Source organism: Bos mutus, chromosome 21, assembly GCF_027580195.1.
Source record: "Bos mutus isolate GX-2022 chromosome 21, NWIPB_WYAK_1.1, whole genome shotgun sequence".
NCBI classification, from domain to species: domain Eukaryota; kingdom Metazoa; phylum Chordata; class Mammalia; order Artiodactyla; family Bovidae; genus Bos; species Bos mutus.
In genome coordinates, this window is record NC_091637.1 from 41,350,081 (window position 1) to 41,364,887 (window position 14,807).

At 38.8% G+C, this 14,807-nt stretch overlaps 1 protein-coding gene across 2 annotated transcripts in view; it reads left to right on the plus strand.

Annotated features, from left to right (window-relative positions):
- Positions 1-14,807, plus strand: part of NUBPL (NUBP iron-sulfur cluster assembly factor, mitochondrial) — a 243,748-nt gene that overhangs the window by 195,551 nt on the left and 33,390 nt on the right. For both annotated transcript variants that reach the window (XM_070358699.1, XM_070358700.1), the window contains exon 8: positions 5,145-5,230. In XM_070358699.1, the coding sequence (XP_070214800.1) occupies positions 5,145-5,230 (86 nt within the window). The remainder of the gene's footprint in view (positions 1-5,144; positions 5,231-14,807) is intronic.

The following is a 14,807-nucleotide window of genomic DNA, read 5'->3' on the forward strand; positions in this document are numbered from 1 at the left end:
TCCAAAACAGTGACTCATGAAAGAATTATTTATATTCCCTGTTGAAACACAGTCTGGGGGTACATTTAAGGTGAATCTGCCTTTTTAATTTTGTTTTACTTAATCTGCTGCTAATGTTAGTGGACATTTATTGATATTACCGGGAATAATGTTTATAATTCAGGAAGTTTGGGAGTTATAGAGAAGAATGGCAAGGGAGAGCTAAAAAATACTGAAGCAAATCTCCTTTATAGTCAATAAACAATTATGTAAACATAATTCTGCTAAGCTAGCAGAAAATGATTATTTTGCTGTAAGTATCTTTAAATAAATCAAGGAGCATCAGCAGCATTAAATATTAGAGCACTGTGAACATTAAGAATAGCAGTTAATTTCTTCTTTTAAGTGTTGGTTGACTTTACATTGATGTGCTAAAGGATTATATAGAATTACTCATCCAGGTATACTTAAGGGCAGTTTTTGTTGTATATTTTTATTAGGTTCCAACACTGAAGTTCTCAATCAAGCATGGGTATTAGATACAATTTATGCCTTGGAGACTTAGAATGCCATAGTTGAGTAATTCCACACTGGTATAATTATGATGAGCCTAACATCTGGAATGATTAGTTTTAAATGCTTCAGTTCAGTTCAGTCCCTCAGTTGTGTCTGACTCTTTGCAACCCTATGGACTGCAGCATGCCAGGCTTCCCTGTCCATCACCAACTCCTGGAGCTTACTCAAACTCATGTCCATCGAGTCAGTGATGCCATCCAACCATCTCATCCTCTGTCATCCCCTTCTCCTTCCACCTTCAATCTTTCCCAGCATCACGTTCTTTGCATCAGGTGGCCAAAGTATTGGAGTTTCAGCTTCAGCATCAGTCCTTCCAATGAATATTCAGGACTGATTTCCTTTAGGATGGACTGGTTGGATCTCCTTGCAGTCCAAGGGACTCTCAAGAGTCTTCTCCAACACCACAGTTCAAAAGCATCAATTCTTCAGCACTCAGCTTTCTTTATAGTCACTCTCACATCCGTACATGACCACTGGAACTAACTGCTCTGAACTTGGATCCAAATCTAGATATGCAGTTATAGATGCAGTTTCCTGTCAATACTCAAGAGAATTAGCAGTTAAGACAATACTCTAAATAATTATTTTTCAAGATGTTTATATATTTTCCAGAATCTGATAGACAACTAACCTCTTATAGTAAATCCCAGAGGGTAAAATGCCTTTTATATAGATTACAACTTGGAAAATAACATTTAAACAATATTATTTATTTAGACTTAGACATTTACCCTAGAAAATGAATAGAAAATTCTTCATGGAATTCTTGAGATGGTACTTTATGGTACTCTGTTTTTACCCCTTGAAAATTATTATCCTTATTGCAAAGTAAACATTCTCTTTGTTGCTATTAGTATTCCTTGTGGTCAGTAGAGGGAGCACAAGTTTCCTAACCATCACAAAACTGAAGTGACATCATCAGTGATGGTATAGAGGGGAACAATCTAGGCTAGTTCATATTGGTTCCTGTTCCAGAGTCTGTGAGAAAAATGGAAATTTATTAAGTAGAAAGTCAAGAATTGTAGAGATAAACTGTAATATCAGATTTAGAGATCATATTTTAAGTTAAGAGATTAGTAACAAAAACCAACATAATTCCTTTAAAATTGAAAAATATGCATTGTGATGCACAGATTGGTTAATGACTAATTTTACTGGAGATTTTGTTTCTCTTTTGTTTACTTTATTTCTTTGTAATTTGTAGAGGTCACTTTCGGGTGTCTGGAATAGTACACGTGTGATGCAGTAAAATTTGGTACAGCAGAAGAGGTGTAGTGATTTCTATAGGGGTCAGTTATGTTTTTGTATTGTTTAACAAGGGCTAGACATTTTTTTCTCAAAATTGCTTCCTGAAGACTGATTGCATTGCAATTAGTCAGTAGTTAAGAACATATATTTAAGGGGAAGAAAATCTTACACCAAAAACTCTTATGAATGTAGCTGGTAATTCCAGAGGAATGTTTACATGTTTTATGAGCATTTTATGGAACATGGAAGATGATCGTCTGTCCTTGTCAGAAGTTTATTATGATGGATGAGTGGTACTGTTTAAATTACAAACAAGCTCAGGCATCATGGACGCTTATTTGTGATACCATGTTAGTGTTAAGTACAAGAAAACCAAGACACTTTAATCCCTCTTTCTAGGGTCTTACAGCTATCACTAAGCATTGTTGTAACAGTTTTGTTATTTTTTAAAAAGTGAAATAGCTCTTTAAATAAGACCAGTGGAAATAGGTTCATTTTATAGAGAAGTTAATTGAGATGTATTGAGATTTAGTGAGCTATCCAAGATTATATAATACATTAGCATAGTCAACAAAACCAGAATTCAGAGCTTTTGCTTCCTGGTTCAAGGAGTTACAAAGAGTTCTTAGAGCTGTAGTCTAGGATAATTCGAAAACATAGGACAATTATTTAAATCCCTGATCCTTTGTTAAGTGCCTGTTTTGTGTACAGCATAGTTATTTTGTTTGATTAAAAATTGAGAAAAATAACCATCCATGAAACTATATTGTCTACTAGTAATATAAACAGTGAATGAAGTGTGTTTCAACGAAAAAATGTTTATATTATCTTAAAGCTAAAGGTACTTTTTAGGACTAATAGAAAACCCCTCTATACTGATTTATCGTTATGAGAGAATTTGGAGGAAATAGCCGAGGGGTTGGAGAAGGCAATGGCACCCCACTCCAGTACTCTTGCCTGGAAAATCCCAGGGATGGAAGAGCCTGGTGGGCTGTTGTCTATGGGGTCGCACAGAGTTGGACACGACTGAAGTGACTTAGCAGCAGCAGCAGCAGGGGTGGGGGGCATTGTTTACAGGTGAAGAGAATGGCTCTGAGATTGAGGGACTATAATTCTTAGAGGAGGTGGTATTTCACATATGCTTAAATAGGATTACTGAGGCAGTCAGGTTGAACTGAAAACTACAGTTAAAAGGGAATGCAAAATCGTGTGATCAGAGAGCTGGCTGAGACCTTGAAGACTATCTGCCCTTGCATTAATTTTACGGCTAAGGAAACTGAGACCTGGAGTGATTCTGAGTTATTTGCCCAAGGTTAGTCACACAGGTAGATGGGGGCAGAACTGGAATTAATTTTCCTCCAAATGCCTGGATATGATAACAGAACCGGGAAGGTGGCAAATTATGGAAATACACTGGATGTGCAGAGTTGAGTATATTTTTGCACAACAGTTATTTCCATCAGTCTTTAAAAAAGGAAAAAGAGAAATGTTGGTTTGTTTTGGGTTTCTTGGGAAGAATAAATCCAAATAGAAGAATGTAGTGATCCATGGAACAGTTCAAAAAGTAGGATGAGCTGCCTGATGGCAAATATGAAAATGACCTTGCCAACAACGTCTAGAACATTTTTACTAATAATAGTAATAAAGATAATAAAAATATAACCAACAGCAACAGCTACCATTTATGGATTGTTTACCTATGGCATCATGTCGAGTATCGTATGTACATTACTTCATTAAATTATTGCATCCTGTGACCTAAGAATTACTATGCCATTTTGTAAATTAGAAACTAAATCTCAAAGAGATTAAGTTATTCCCCTTGTCACACTGGTAGTCAGCTATGGAATAAAAATTTGAATTCTCATTCTGTTTGAATTCCAAGCCAGTGTTTCTGAAGCTTGACTAATGAATAAACCCTTCTTCTAAAGGAAAATAATCTGCTCATGCCCCAAATAGACTTATTTTTGTTAGTAGGCTACTTATCTAAGCATAAACACAAATCCTTAAGCTTATAGCTCTTATATAATTTTTAAAAACTACAAAACTTACAAATTACATTCAAGCAAATGTGTAAGATCAGTAAAATCCAAACTAATGACATTGATTTAGCATGAAAGATAAAGTTTTTGCTGAAATGAAAGTACCAATTGCAAGATGAATTTGTAGCTAACTGCTGCTGCACAGTTGCTCTGGGTTTAGTGTGCCAGTGCTGCCACATGCTTTGTGAGGACTTGATGCTGCTGCTGCTTTTCTCTGTTCTGTCTTCTTCAAATTGTCCCTTCAGACTCTGTAGTGCTCTGTAATAGTACCATCTGCCCTTCACTTGATGCATCAGTTATTTATTGTTAATCCTACTTCTGTTCTCATTGGCTGTGCCAAAGTACTACTGCCAGTTTGGTGGTCTGGAATGCCGAAATGTCACGGCAGTAAATATTTCATTATAAGATTGTGGTCATCAGGTGACCTAAAATATGTTCATTTTTTCAGTCTATCATCTAGAAGAAACCCCCAAATTTAAGAAATTCATACTGTCTACAAATCATAACCAGGTCTCTGGTGTTTCTACTTACAGGAAAAAATTGCACTGCACTTTCCCTCAAAACTCAAAACCATCTGGTTACTGTGGGGTAATAGTGGAGACCCAGGAAAGCCTCCATCTCCATCTACTTTCAGTGCTGCCTTAGTTCAGACTGCCCCTGTTTTGCATCCAAGTTTCTGCCACAAGCCCTAGTTTTATCCCCACCAAAGGATTCTCTACAGTATAAACCACAGTAGCGAGTTTTCTGGAATACAGATTTAGAGCTCAGCTGGGTATCGCTTCTTTCTGGAAACTTTCCCTGTTGTTTCTTCTTATCACTTGTTTCCTCACCCCATTCACGACCACCTTAACCATCCTCTTCTCTTGTTCTTCCTTTATAACTCCATAACACCCTAGGTCTACCTTTATTATAACCCTTATTAGCATATTGTGTTGAATCCTTAATTTGGGGGTTTCCCCAAGTAGGCTGTTAGGTTCTTGAAAGTAAAGCATACCTTGTGCATCTTCTAGGTAGCACGTTGTGTGTGTGTGAAAGAGAAGAAGATCCTGATGATACAGCTGTGATCATGAATCACAGGTCAGTTTTAATTTTAGGAGTGAGGAGTCAAAACTTGGCAAGAACAAAACAGATATTGCCTTATCTTTCCTATTCATGTATGTGAAATTTATGCAAATTACCTAAACGGTTAATATAATAGACTCTTTTAGTGTGTAGTCAACATAATTTTGGAAGTAATCTTTCCATACGGAATTAAATAATAGCATCATTTTGCTGTGGTTTCTGTTTCCACTTGGTTAGGTGCTGTCATTGTCTCCACGCCTCAGGACATTGCATTGATGGATGCACACAAGGGAGCTGAGATGTTTCGAAAAGTCCACGTGCCTGTAAGTATTTACACCTTCACTGTTGGAAAAGTAAGAAATGCTTCTAACTGAAAAAAGCAGATCATTGAGAAATACAATCCAAAATTTAATTTAGTCCTGGGTGGAAATCTGTGTGAACACCCTACTTCATTTTTTGTTGTTGTTTAGTTGCTAAGTCATGTCCAACTCTTATGCGACTCCATGGGTTGTAGCTGCCAGGCTCCTCTGTCCGTAGGCTTTCCCAGGCAAGAATACTGGAGTGAGTTGCCATTTCCTTCTCCAGGGGATTTTCCTGGCTCAAAGATTGAACCCACATCTCCTGCATTGGCAGGCAGATTCTTTACCACTGAGACCGGGGTAGCCCATTCTTCATTTTAATTGTTACTTTAAAAATACACATATAGGTGGAAACAGGAATGCACATTATATTAATCAAAGAAAAATCTGAAATATCCTTCAAGTATGAGTTTTCTGAACAATTATTCCCTCTCTCAACTATCTGTAGCTGTCATTATCTAAAAAAAAAAAATGAGAATTTTGAGAAATTATTTAGGTAGATGACTTTTTTCCTTCTGTCTTCTACAGTTGTAACTCATTTATAGCTCACCATCTTCTTGAAAGTAAGAATTTGCTATACAAAGTGGCAAAAAATAAAAATATTATAAAAAGGAGCGAGAAGACAAAATCAGATGGACTCAGAGTGAAGTCTGTAAACAACTTGCATGCTATTAAGGGACTTAGGTGTGTGCTGGAAGTATGCCATGTATTTTCAAGCAGTCACAGGGAAAGAAACATAGGCTATTATAAGACTGTCCATTTCTGTGGGGTTAAATAAAAGAGCTTGAAGCACTACTTATAATAGCCAGGACATGGAAACAGCCTAAATGTTCACTGACAGATGAAAGGATAAAGAAGATGAACTATTACTCAGCCATCAGAAAAGAATGAAATAGTGCCATTTGCAGTAACATGGATGGACCTAGAGATTATCATACTAAACAAAGTAACTCAGAAAGAGAAAGATAAATGCCATATGATATTACTCATATGTGGAATCTAAAGTGCTATACAAATCAATTTATTGATAAAACAGAAGCAGACTCACAGACATAAAGAAGACTTGTGGTTGCCACGGGGATGGCGGAATAGGGAAGGAAAGGAACAGGAGTTTGGGATTAGTAGATAACATATATATACATATATATAACTGAGTCACTTTGTTGTGCAGAAGAAATTAACACAACACTGTAAGTCAACTGTACTTCAGTAAATTTTTTAAAAAAGAGCTTGATGCTCAAAAGAAGCAGAACTGAGAGAAGAGACATTACTCTTTCCTAGATCCTCAAGAATATTAATAAAAGAAACCCTGTAGGTAATGAACACATTTTCATCACCTTTGTAACCATAAATAGAGGGTTCTTCCTCCTAGCGTGCCTCATCAAAAGCAAGTGGATTTGTGCCAAAGTGTGGTTTAGAACAAGTGTTTCAGTATGAAGCCAAAATTATACTTCCATCTCTGTGGCTCCCAATGGCTTTGTTTAATTCTTGGTTAGATTTTAGAGCTTATAAAGCGGAACTTTTTGTTTTTGTTTTCCTATATGGCTTATTGCAGAGTCTTTCATATACTTCCCTGGGCTGCACAGTAGGACCTTGTAGTTTATCCATTCTATATATAATAGTTTGCGTCTACTAATCCTAGACTCCCAATCCAACTCCCTGACCCCAGCAACCACAAGTCTGTTCTGTTTGTGAATCTGTTTCTTTTTCATAGGTAAATTTATTTGTGTCACATTTTAGAGTCCACGTATGAGTGACATTATATGGCATTCATCTCTCTTTCTGGCTTACTTTGCTTAGTGTGATAATCTCTAAGTCCATCCCTGTAGCTATAAATGGCATTATTTCGTTCCTTTTGATAGCTGAGTAACATTCCGTTGTATATGTACGTACACACACCGCATCTTTATCCATCCATCTGTTGGTGGACTGGACATTTAGGTTGTTTCCATGCCTTAGCTATTGTAAATAATGCTTCTGTGAACATTGGAGTGCGTGTTTCTTTTTTATTTAGTTTTGTCTGGATATATGGCCAGGAGTAGGATTGCTGGATTATACAGTAGCTCTATTTTTTGGTTTCTGAAGAACCTTCTTACTGTTCTCCACAGTGACTACACCAATTTACATTCCCACCAACAGTGCAGGAGAGTTCCCTTTTCTCCATGCTCTCGCCAGCATTTGCTGTTTGTAGGTTTTTTAGTAATGGCCTTTTCTTTGCAGTTTTGATTTGCATTTCTCTAATTAGTGATTTGAGTATCATTTGTATGTCTTCTTTAGAGAAATGTCTATTTAGGTCTTCTGCCCATTTTTTTATTGGGTTGTTTTGTTGTTTTGTTTTTTAGTTATTGAGTTGTATGAGCTGTTTGTGTATTTTGGGAATTAAGCCCTTATCAGTTGCATCATATGCAAACATTTTCTCCCAGTCCATAGGTTGTCTTTTCATTTTGTTATGGTTTTGTTTGCTATGCAAAAGCTTATAAATTTGAAGTTTAGCTTGGACAAATTTTAAAGCAAGTTGACTCATTGGAAAAGACTCTGATGCTGGGAGGGTTTGGGGGCAGGAGGAGAAGGGGACGACAAAGGATGAGATGCTGGATGACATCACTGACTTGATGGATGTGAGTCTGAGTGAACTCCGGGAGTTGGTGATGGACAGGGAGGCCTGGTGTGCTATGATTCATGGGGTCGCGAAGAGTTGGACACGACTGAGCGACTGAACTGAACTGAACCAAATACCTGCTTCAGATAGAAAACTGTCTTGATAAAGCACTTAGTTGAACAATTTTATTTCCTATTATGCCTTCCGAGATAAACTAGATGCAAGTAATGTGCCTACGCAGATAACTAATAAGACTACTTATATGAGATTTTAAAGTATAAATCAGCAAAAAGTTAGATAGTTACCCACCCAAAATTATGAGAACAAGTAATTCATAATCCGTCTTTCTGGCAGGAATTAGATAACTGAGCCAATGATCTGTTACTGCCACTTCAAGGTCATGATAATAACCATTCTATCAGCATATAAGTGAAGCGAAACTTCCAGTTCTGTAAGATGAGTGCAGAGGCAAGTGTCCAGCTCACTCAAAAGGAGCATGAAATCCTTGAGAGAAAAGTTTTTAAAAGAGAGGAAGCCAGAATTTTGTTAGGTGGGTGTCACTAATGGATAAAAGTTGAGCTGTCAGCCAGAAAGTATTGTGAGGAAGTATTAGGCAGCATAAGGCTTGTGGGACTAGGGCAGGATTAGTTATGGAAAAAAGGAACTATTCGTGAAGTGAAAGTGAATGTCGGAATATAAATTTGCAGAGTCAGAGCAGTCCTGGGTCATGACAAGGTACAGGATATGGTTGGTCATGGGTGTGTGGGACTGAAGAGGAGTGGAAATGAAAGTCATTGGAAATGCATAATTCCTCCATTATTTTTTTGACATTGTCTGTTGTCTTTATTATAGCCCTCATTCTTCACTGATTTTAATTATTTGCCTTCTAAACCGCAGAAAATTTGAAAAAGCGGTAGAATGTTTTAGTCAGCTCTTAACCTGCAAAACAAGACAGGTGTTCGGTAATCTTTGCAAGTAAATGAATGAGAACTTCCCAGCAGAGAGCTGTGTAAACTGCTGGAGGACAGCCATGGTGTAGGTGCCTTGTGAAGGGAATCCTGGCTTTGAGCAAGATGTGGATTTGATGACCTCTGAGATCCTTCTGGCACTTAAGAGCCTTGCAGTCTGAGTAATGGTAAAGCATTTGAAATTAGAAAGTGTTCCATAAATGCAAAGGAGAAATGTTATGCTTTGTTTATACCACTTTATTTCATTTTTTTCCTGGTTTTTAGTCTTGTTCTCTTTTTTTCCCCTTTTGAAGTGCATTAGTTACCATGGAAACAGTGATGTCATTGGAATTCATTGGTATGGTCAGAGTTTATTAATGTCTACAAAAACGTTTTGAAATTAATTTAAATAATTTCTTAAAATTCAAGGCTCCTTAGGGGAAGGAGAAGAGCTATTAAATTCTCTGTTCTCTGCCTGAAATGATATTGACTTTGCCAAATTCTTGATTATGTCAGTATTTGTAGATAGACAGTTTTAAAAAAAAAAATAATTTTTCAATCTTACACATTTTTAATGATGACTATATACTATGTCCAGAGAAGGCAATGGCACCCCACTCCAGTACTCTTGCCTGGAAAATCCCATGGATGGAGGAGCCTGGTAGGCTGCAGTCCATGGGGTCGCTAAGAGTCGGACATGACTGAGCGACTTCACTTTCACTTTTCACTTTCACGCATTGGAGAAGGAAATGGCAACCCACTCCAGTGTTCTTGCCTGGAGAATCCCAGGGACAGGGGAGCCTGGTGGGCTTCCGTCTATGGGGTTGCACAGAGTCGGACACGACTGAAGTGACTTAGCAGCATATACTATGTCATTCTCATCCATTTTTGTTGACTTTTATAAGAAAGCCCTTATAAATGTTAAAAAGCAAAAACATTACTTTGCCAACAAAGGTCCGTCTAGTCAAGGCTATGATTTTTCCAGTAGTCATGTATGGATGTGAGAATTGGACTGTAAAGAAAGCTGAGTGGTGAAGAATTAATGCTTTTAAACTATGATGTTGGAGAAGACTCTTCAAAGTCCCTTGGACAGCAAGGAGATCCAACCAGTCCATCCGAAAGGAAATCAGTCCTGAATGTTCATTGGAAGGACTGATATTGAAGCTGAAACTCCAATACTTTGGCCACCTGATGTGAAGAACTGACTCACTGGAAAAGACCCTGATGCTGGGATTGAAGGCAGGAGGAGAAGGGGACAACAGAGGATGAGATGATTGGATGGCATCACCGATTCAATGGACATGAGTTTGAGTAAACTCCAGGAGTTGGTGATGGACAGAGAGGCCTGGTGTGCTGCAGTCCATGGAGTCGTAAAGAGTCGGACACGACTGAACTGACTGATAAGGAAGGCCCAGACACCTCAATTTAGAGCCCTTCCTCTTCTGTTTGAACTGTAAAATCACAGGTATTTCACTACCCAGCCCTTTCTTCTTAGGTAATCTCCTTTTCAGAAGCTGAAAAGTATATTAAAGTATGTCATTGTTTAGTCGCTAAGTCATGTCTGACCCTGTGCAATCCTATGGGCTGGAGCCTGCCAGGCTCCTCTGTCCATGGAATTCTCCAGGCAAGAATACTGAAGTGGGTTGCCATAACCTTCCCCAGGGGATCTTCCTGACCCAGGGATTGAACCCGTGTCTTCTGCACTGGCAGGTGGATTCTTCACCCCTGAGCCACTAGGGAACCACATAGTAAAGTATTTTTCTTCTCTTATTCTTTCTGTATATAAAGGGTCAGTTAGTAATTTTAATTCAACAAATACTTATGTTTATTTATTCTACAAATATATATTTACTTACATTGAGTGCCTTCTATAAGCAAAGTACTGTGGTAAGCTCAATTGATGATTTAAAATAAAAAAGTGAGAATGAAGCCTTTTCTTCAAGTACCTTATCATTTTGTAGACTAACTTCATTGTGGTGCAGGGGCCCTGAATTCTGAGGGACATGAGAACTCTTTCTTCTCTGGGCTATCAAGGAAAGTTTTCATGGCAAAGCCATATTTGGCTTTTTTTTTTTTTTTTTTTGTTCCTGTAATTTTGTACATGCTGGTCTCTGGCCTAAACAGCCATTTCCAGTTCATATTCATTTTTCAAATTCCTGCTCAGGCATGACATCCTCTAGGAAGCTTTTCCCAACCTACCAGAAAAGGTTAATACTTCTTTCTCTGAACTACTTGAACATATATCTAGTTTGTCTCTTATTCCACTACAAGTTTACCTATCAGTCCCAACAGAAGAATCTGAGTTCTTAGAGGGCAAGAAACATATCTTAAATATCCTCAAATGTTCCTTCCTACACTGACATTTGACCTGTGATATAATGCCATCCACAATCTGCTGTTCCCAGCTCAAGGCCACTCTGATTGGCATTCTCTCTGCCCCAGGCAAACGGGTTGTCTTTCACTTCTTTGAGATTTCCATAGTTTCTCTTCTCTTGGTCCTCAGCATGCTGTTTTCATATTTCAGAACCCTTACCCTCACTTCTCACTTGGTAGATCCTTTTTATCCTTTGGTGCTTAGATTAAATGGCTTTTTCTCTGGGAGACTTGCTCTGACCCTATTAATGAGGTAAGCTTTTTCTAGTGTATGATTCAGTAATGCTCTGCTTCCCCTTTTGTAACTGTTTTCACATTTCGTCAGTATTTTCACACTGTACTGCCATACTGTTAACTCTGTGAGTACAGGGACCACTGACCTCCTACTGTGTCCACCATGTATGAAAGTGAAAACAAAGTGAAAATCACTAAGTCGTGTCTGACTGCGACCCCATGGACTGTAGCCTGCCAGGCTCTGTCCATGTAATTCTCCAGGCCAGAGTCCTGGAGTGGGTAGCCATTCCCTTCTCCAGGGGATCTTCCCAACCCAGGGATCAAACCCAGGTCTCCCACATTGCAGGCAGATTCTTTACCAGCACAGCTGCTCAGTAAATTTATATTGAATGAATGAGTGGAGGAGGATTGTTATTAGTTTATCATGAGACTAGGGAAGGGACAGAATTCAGTCTGAAAAAAACCAGGAAATAACTAGTGTTCAGGGTTATTCAGTTTGCTATAGTTGACATAATACATTTGTATGTGTCTTTGCTAGCTAGGCTCTGGTTCGGTCAAACCTTAAATATTAGGTTGAAGAATTTGGAAATTCTTCTTGAAATGTTTAGAGGCATTCATAATGAATGCTGGGTAGGAAAAAGACAAAATTAGAATGGAACTTTAAAAGAAATTAATCTTGCGGAGATAAGTAGAATAGCAGCCAGGAGTGTGGAGGCAATAAGAAAGCATTAGCAATGGTCAGAGTCATTCACTCTCTAGGTTGTGACCCACCAGTGAATCAGGAAATCAATACAGTGAGAGATATAACCAAAGTTTTAAAACAGTATCAGGGTAAATTGCTCTTAGGAAGAGAAAGTGTTATTTCGTAGGGATATGGTCTCAGTCATAAACACATATACATGTGTTTTTGTATTAGATCAAGATGTCAAATATTTCTCTTATAAGACAGTTTTAGAAAGTTTCAAAAACACTAGTGTAGGTGATAGGTTCAGTTCAGTTCAGTCTCTCAGTCATATCCGACTCTCTGCGATCCCAGAGAGTAACCTTACATGGTCATCTGAGTTAAATTCACCCATTCCAGTCCATTTGAGTTTGCTGATTCCTAGAATGTCGACATTCACTCTTGCCATCTCTTGTTTGACCACTTCCAATTTGCCTTGATTCATGGACCTGACATTCCAGGTTCCTATGCAATATTGCTCTTTACAGCATCGGACCTTGCTTCTATCACCAGTCACATCCACAGCTCGGTATTGTTTTTGCTTTGGCTCCATCCCTTCATTCTTTCTGGAGTTATTTCTCCACTGATCTCCAGTAGCATATTGGGCACCTACCGACCTGAGGAGTTCCTCTTTCAGTATCCTATCATTTTGCCTTTTCATACTATTCATGGGGTTCTCAGGCAAGAATACTGAAGTAGTTTGCCATTCCCTTCTCCAGTGGACCACATTCTGTCAGATCTCTCCACCATGACCCACCCGTCTTGGGTTGCCCCATGGGCGTGGCTTAGTTTCATTGAGTTAGACAAGGCTGTGGTCCTAGTGTGATTAGATTGACTAGTTTCCTGTGAGTATGGTTTCAGTGTGTCTGCCCTCTGATGCCCTCTTGCAACACCTACTGTCTTACTTGGGTTTCTCTTACCTTGGACGAGGAGTATCTCCTCACTGCCGCCCTTCCTGACCTTCAACGTGGGATAGCTCCTCTAGGCCCTCCTGGGCCCATGCAGCCACCGCTCCTTGGACACAGGGTTGGTCCTCCCGGCCGCTGCCCCTGGCCATTATATCCACTATGGCTCCCATGTAGCCATCATGGTCAACAAAAGAGTCCATAATGCAGTACTTGGATGCAATCTCAAAAATGACAGAATGATCTCTGTTCGTTTCCAAGGCAAACCATTCAGTATCACAGTAATTCAAGTCTATGCCCCAACCAGTAACGCTGAAGAAGCTGAAGTTAAACGGTTCTATGAAGACCTACAAGACCTTTGAGAACTAACACCCAAAAAAGATGTCCTTTTCATTATAGGGGACTGGAATGCAAAAGTAGGAAGTCAAAAAACACCTGGAGTAACAGGCAAATTTGGCCTTGGATGCACTGATCATAGCAAACACCCTCTTCCAACAACACAAGAGAAGACTCTACACATGGACATCACCAGATGGTCAACACAGAAATCAGATTGATTATGTTCTTTGCAGTCAAAGATGGAGAAGCTGTATACAGTCAACAAAAACAAGACCAGGAGCTGACTGTGGCTCAGATCATGAACTCCTTATTACCAAATTCAGACTTAAATTGAAGAAAGTAGGGAAAGCCACTAGACCATTCAGGTATGACCTAAATCAAATCCCTTATGATTATACAGTGGAAGTGAGAAATAGATTTAAGGGCCTAGATCTGATAGATAGAGTGCCTGATGAACTATGGAATGAGGTTCGTGACATTGTACAGGAGACAGGGATCAAGACCATCCCCATAGAAAAGAAATGCAGAAAAGCAAAATGGCTGTCTGGGGAGGCCTTACAAGTAGCTGTGAAAAGAAGAGAAGCGAAAAGCAAAGGAGAAAAGGAAAGATATAAGCATCTGAATGCAGAGTTCCAAAGAAGCAAAAAGAGATAACAAAGCCTTCCTCAGCCATCAATGCAAAGAAATAGAGGAAAACAATCAAATGGGAAAGACTAGAGATCTCTTAAAGAAAATTAGAGATACCAAGGGAACATTTCATACAAAGATATGCTCGATAAAGGACAGAAATGGTATGGACCTTACAGAAGCAGAAGATATTAAGAAAAGGTGGCAAGAATACACAGAAGAACTGTACAGAAAAGATCTTTACGACCCAGATAATCACAGTGATGTGATCACTGACCTAGAGCCAGACATCCTGGAATGTGAAGTCAAGTGGGCCTTAGAAAGTATCACTACAAACAGAGCTAGTGGAGGTGATGGAATTCCAGTTGAGCTATTTCAAATCCTGAAAAATGATGCTGTGAAAGTGCTGCACTCAATATGCCAGCTAATTTGGAAAAGTCAGCAGTGGCCACAGGACTGGAAAAGGGCACTTTTCATTCCAATCCCAAAGAAAGGCAATGCCAAAGAATGCTCAAACTACCGCACAATTGTACTCATCTCACATGCTAGTAAAGTAATGCTCAAAATTCTCCAAGCCAGGCTTCAGCAATACATGAACCGTGAACTTCCTGATGTTCAAGCTGGTTTTAGAAAAGGCAGAGGAACCAGAGATCAAATTGCCAACATCCACTGGATCATAGAAAAAGCAAGAGAGTTCCAGAAAAACATCTATTTCTGCTTTATTGACTATGCCAAAGCCTTTGACTGTGTGGATCACAATAAACTGTGGGAAATTCTGAAAGAGATGGGACTACCA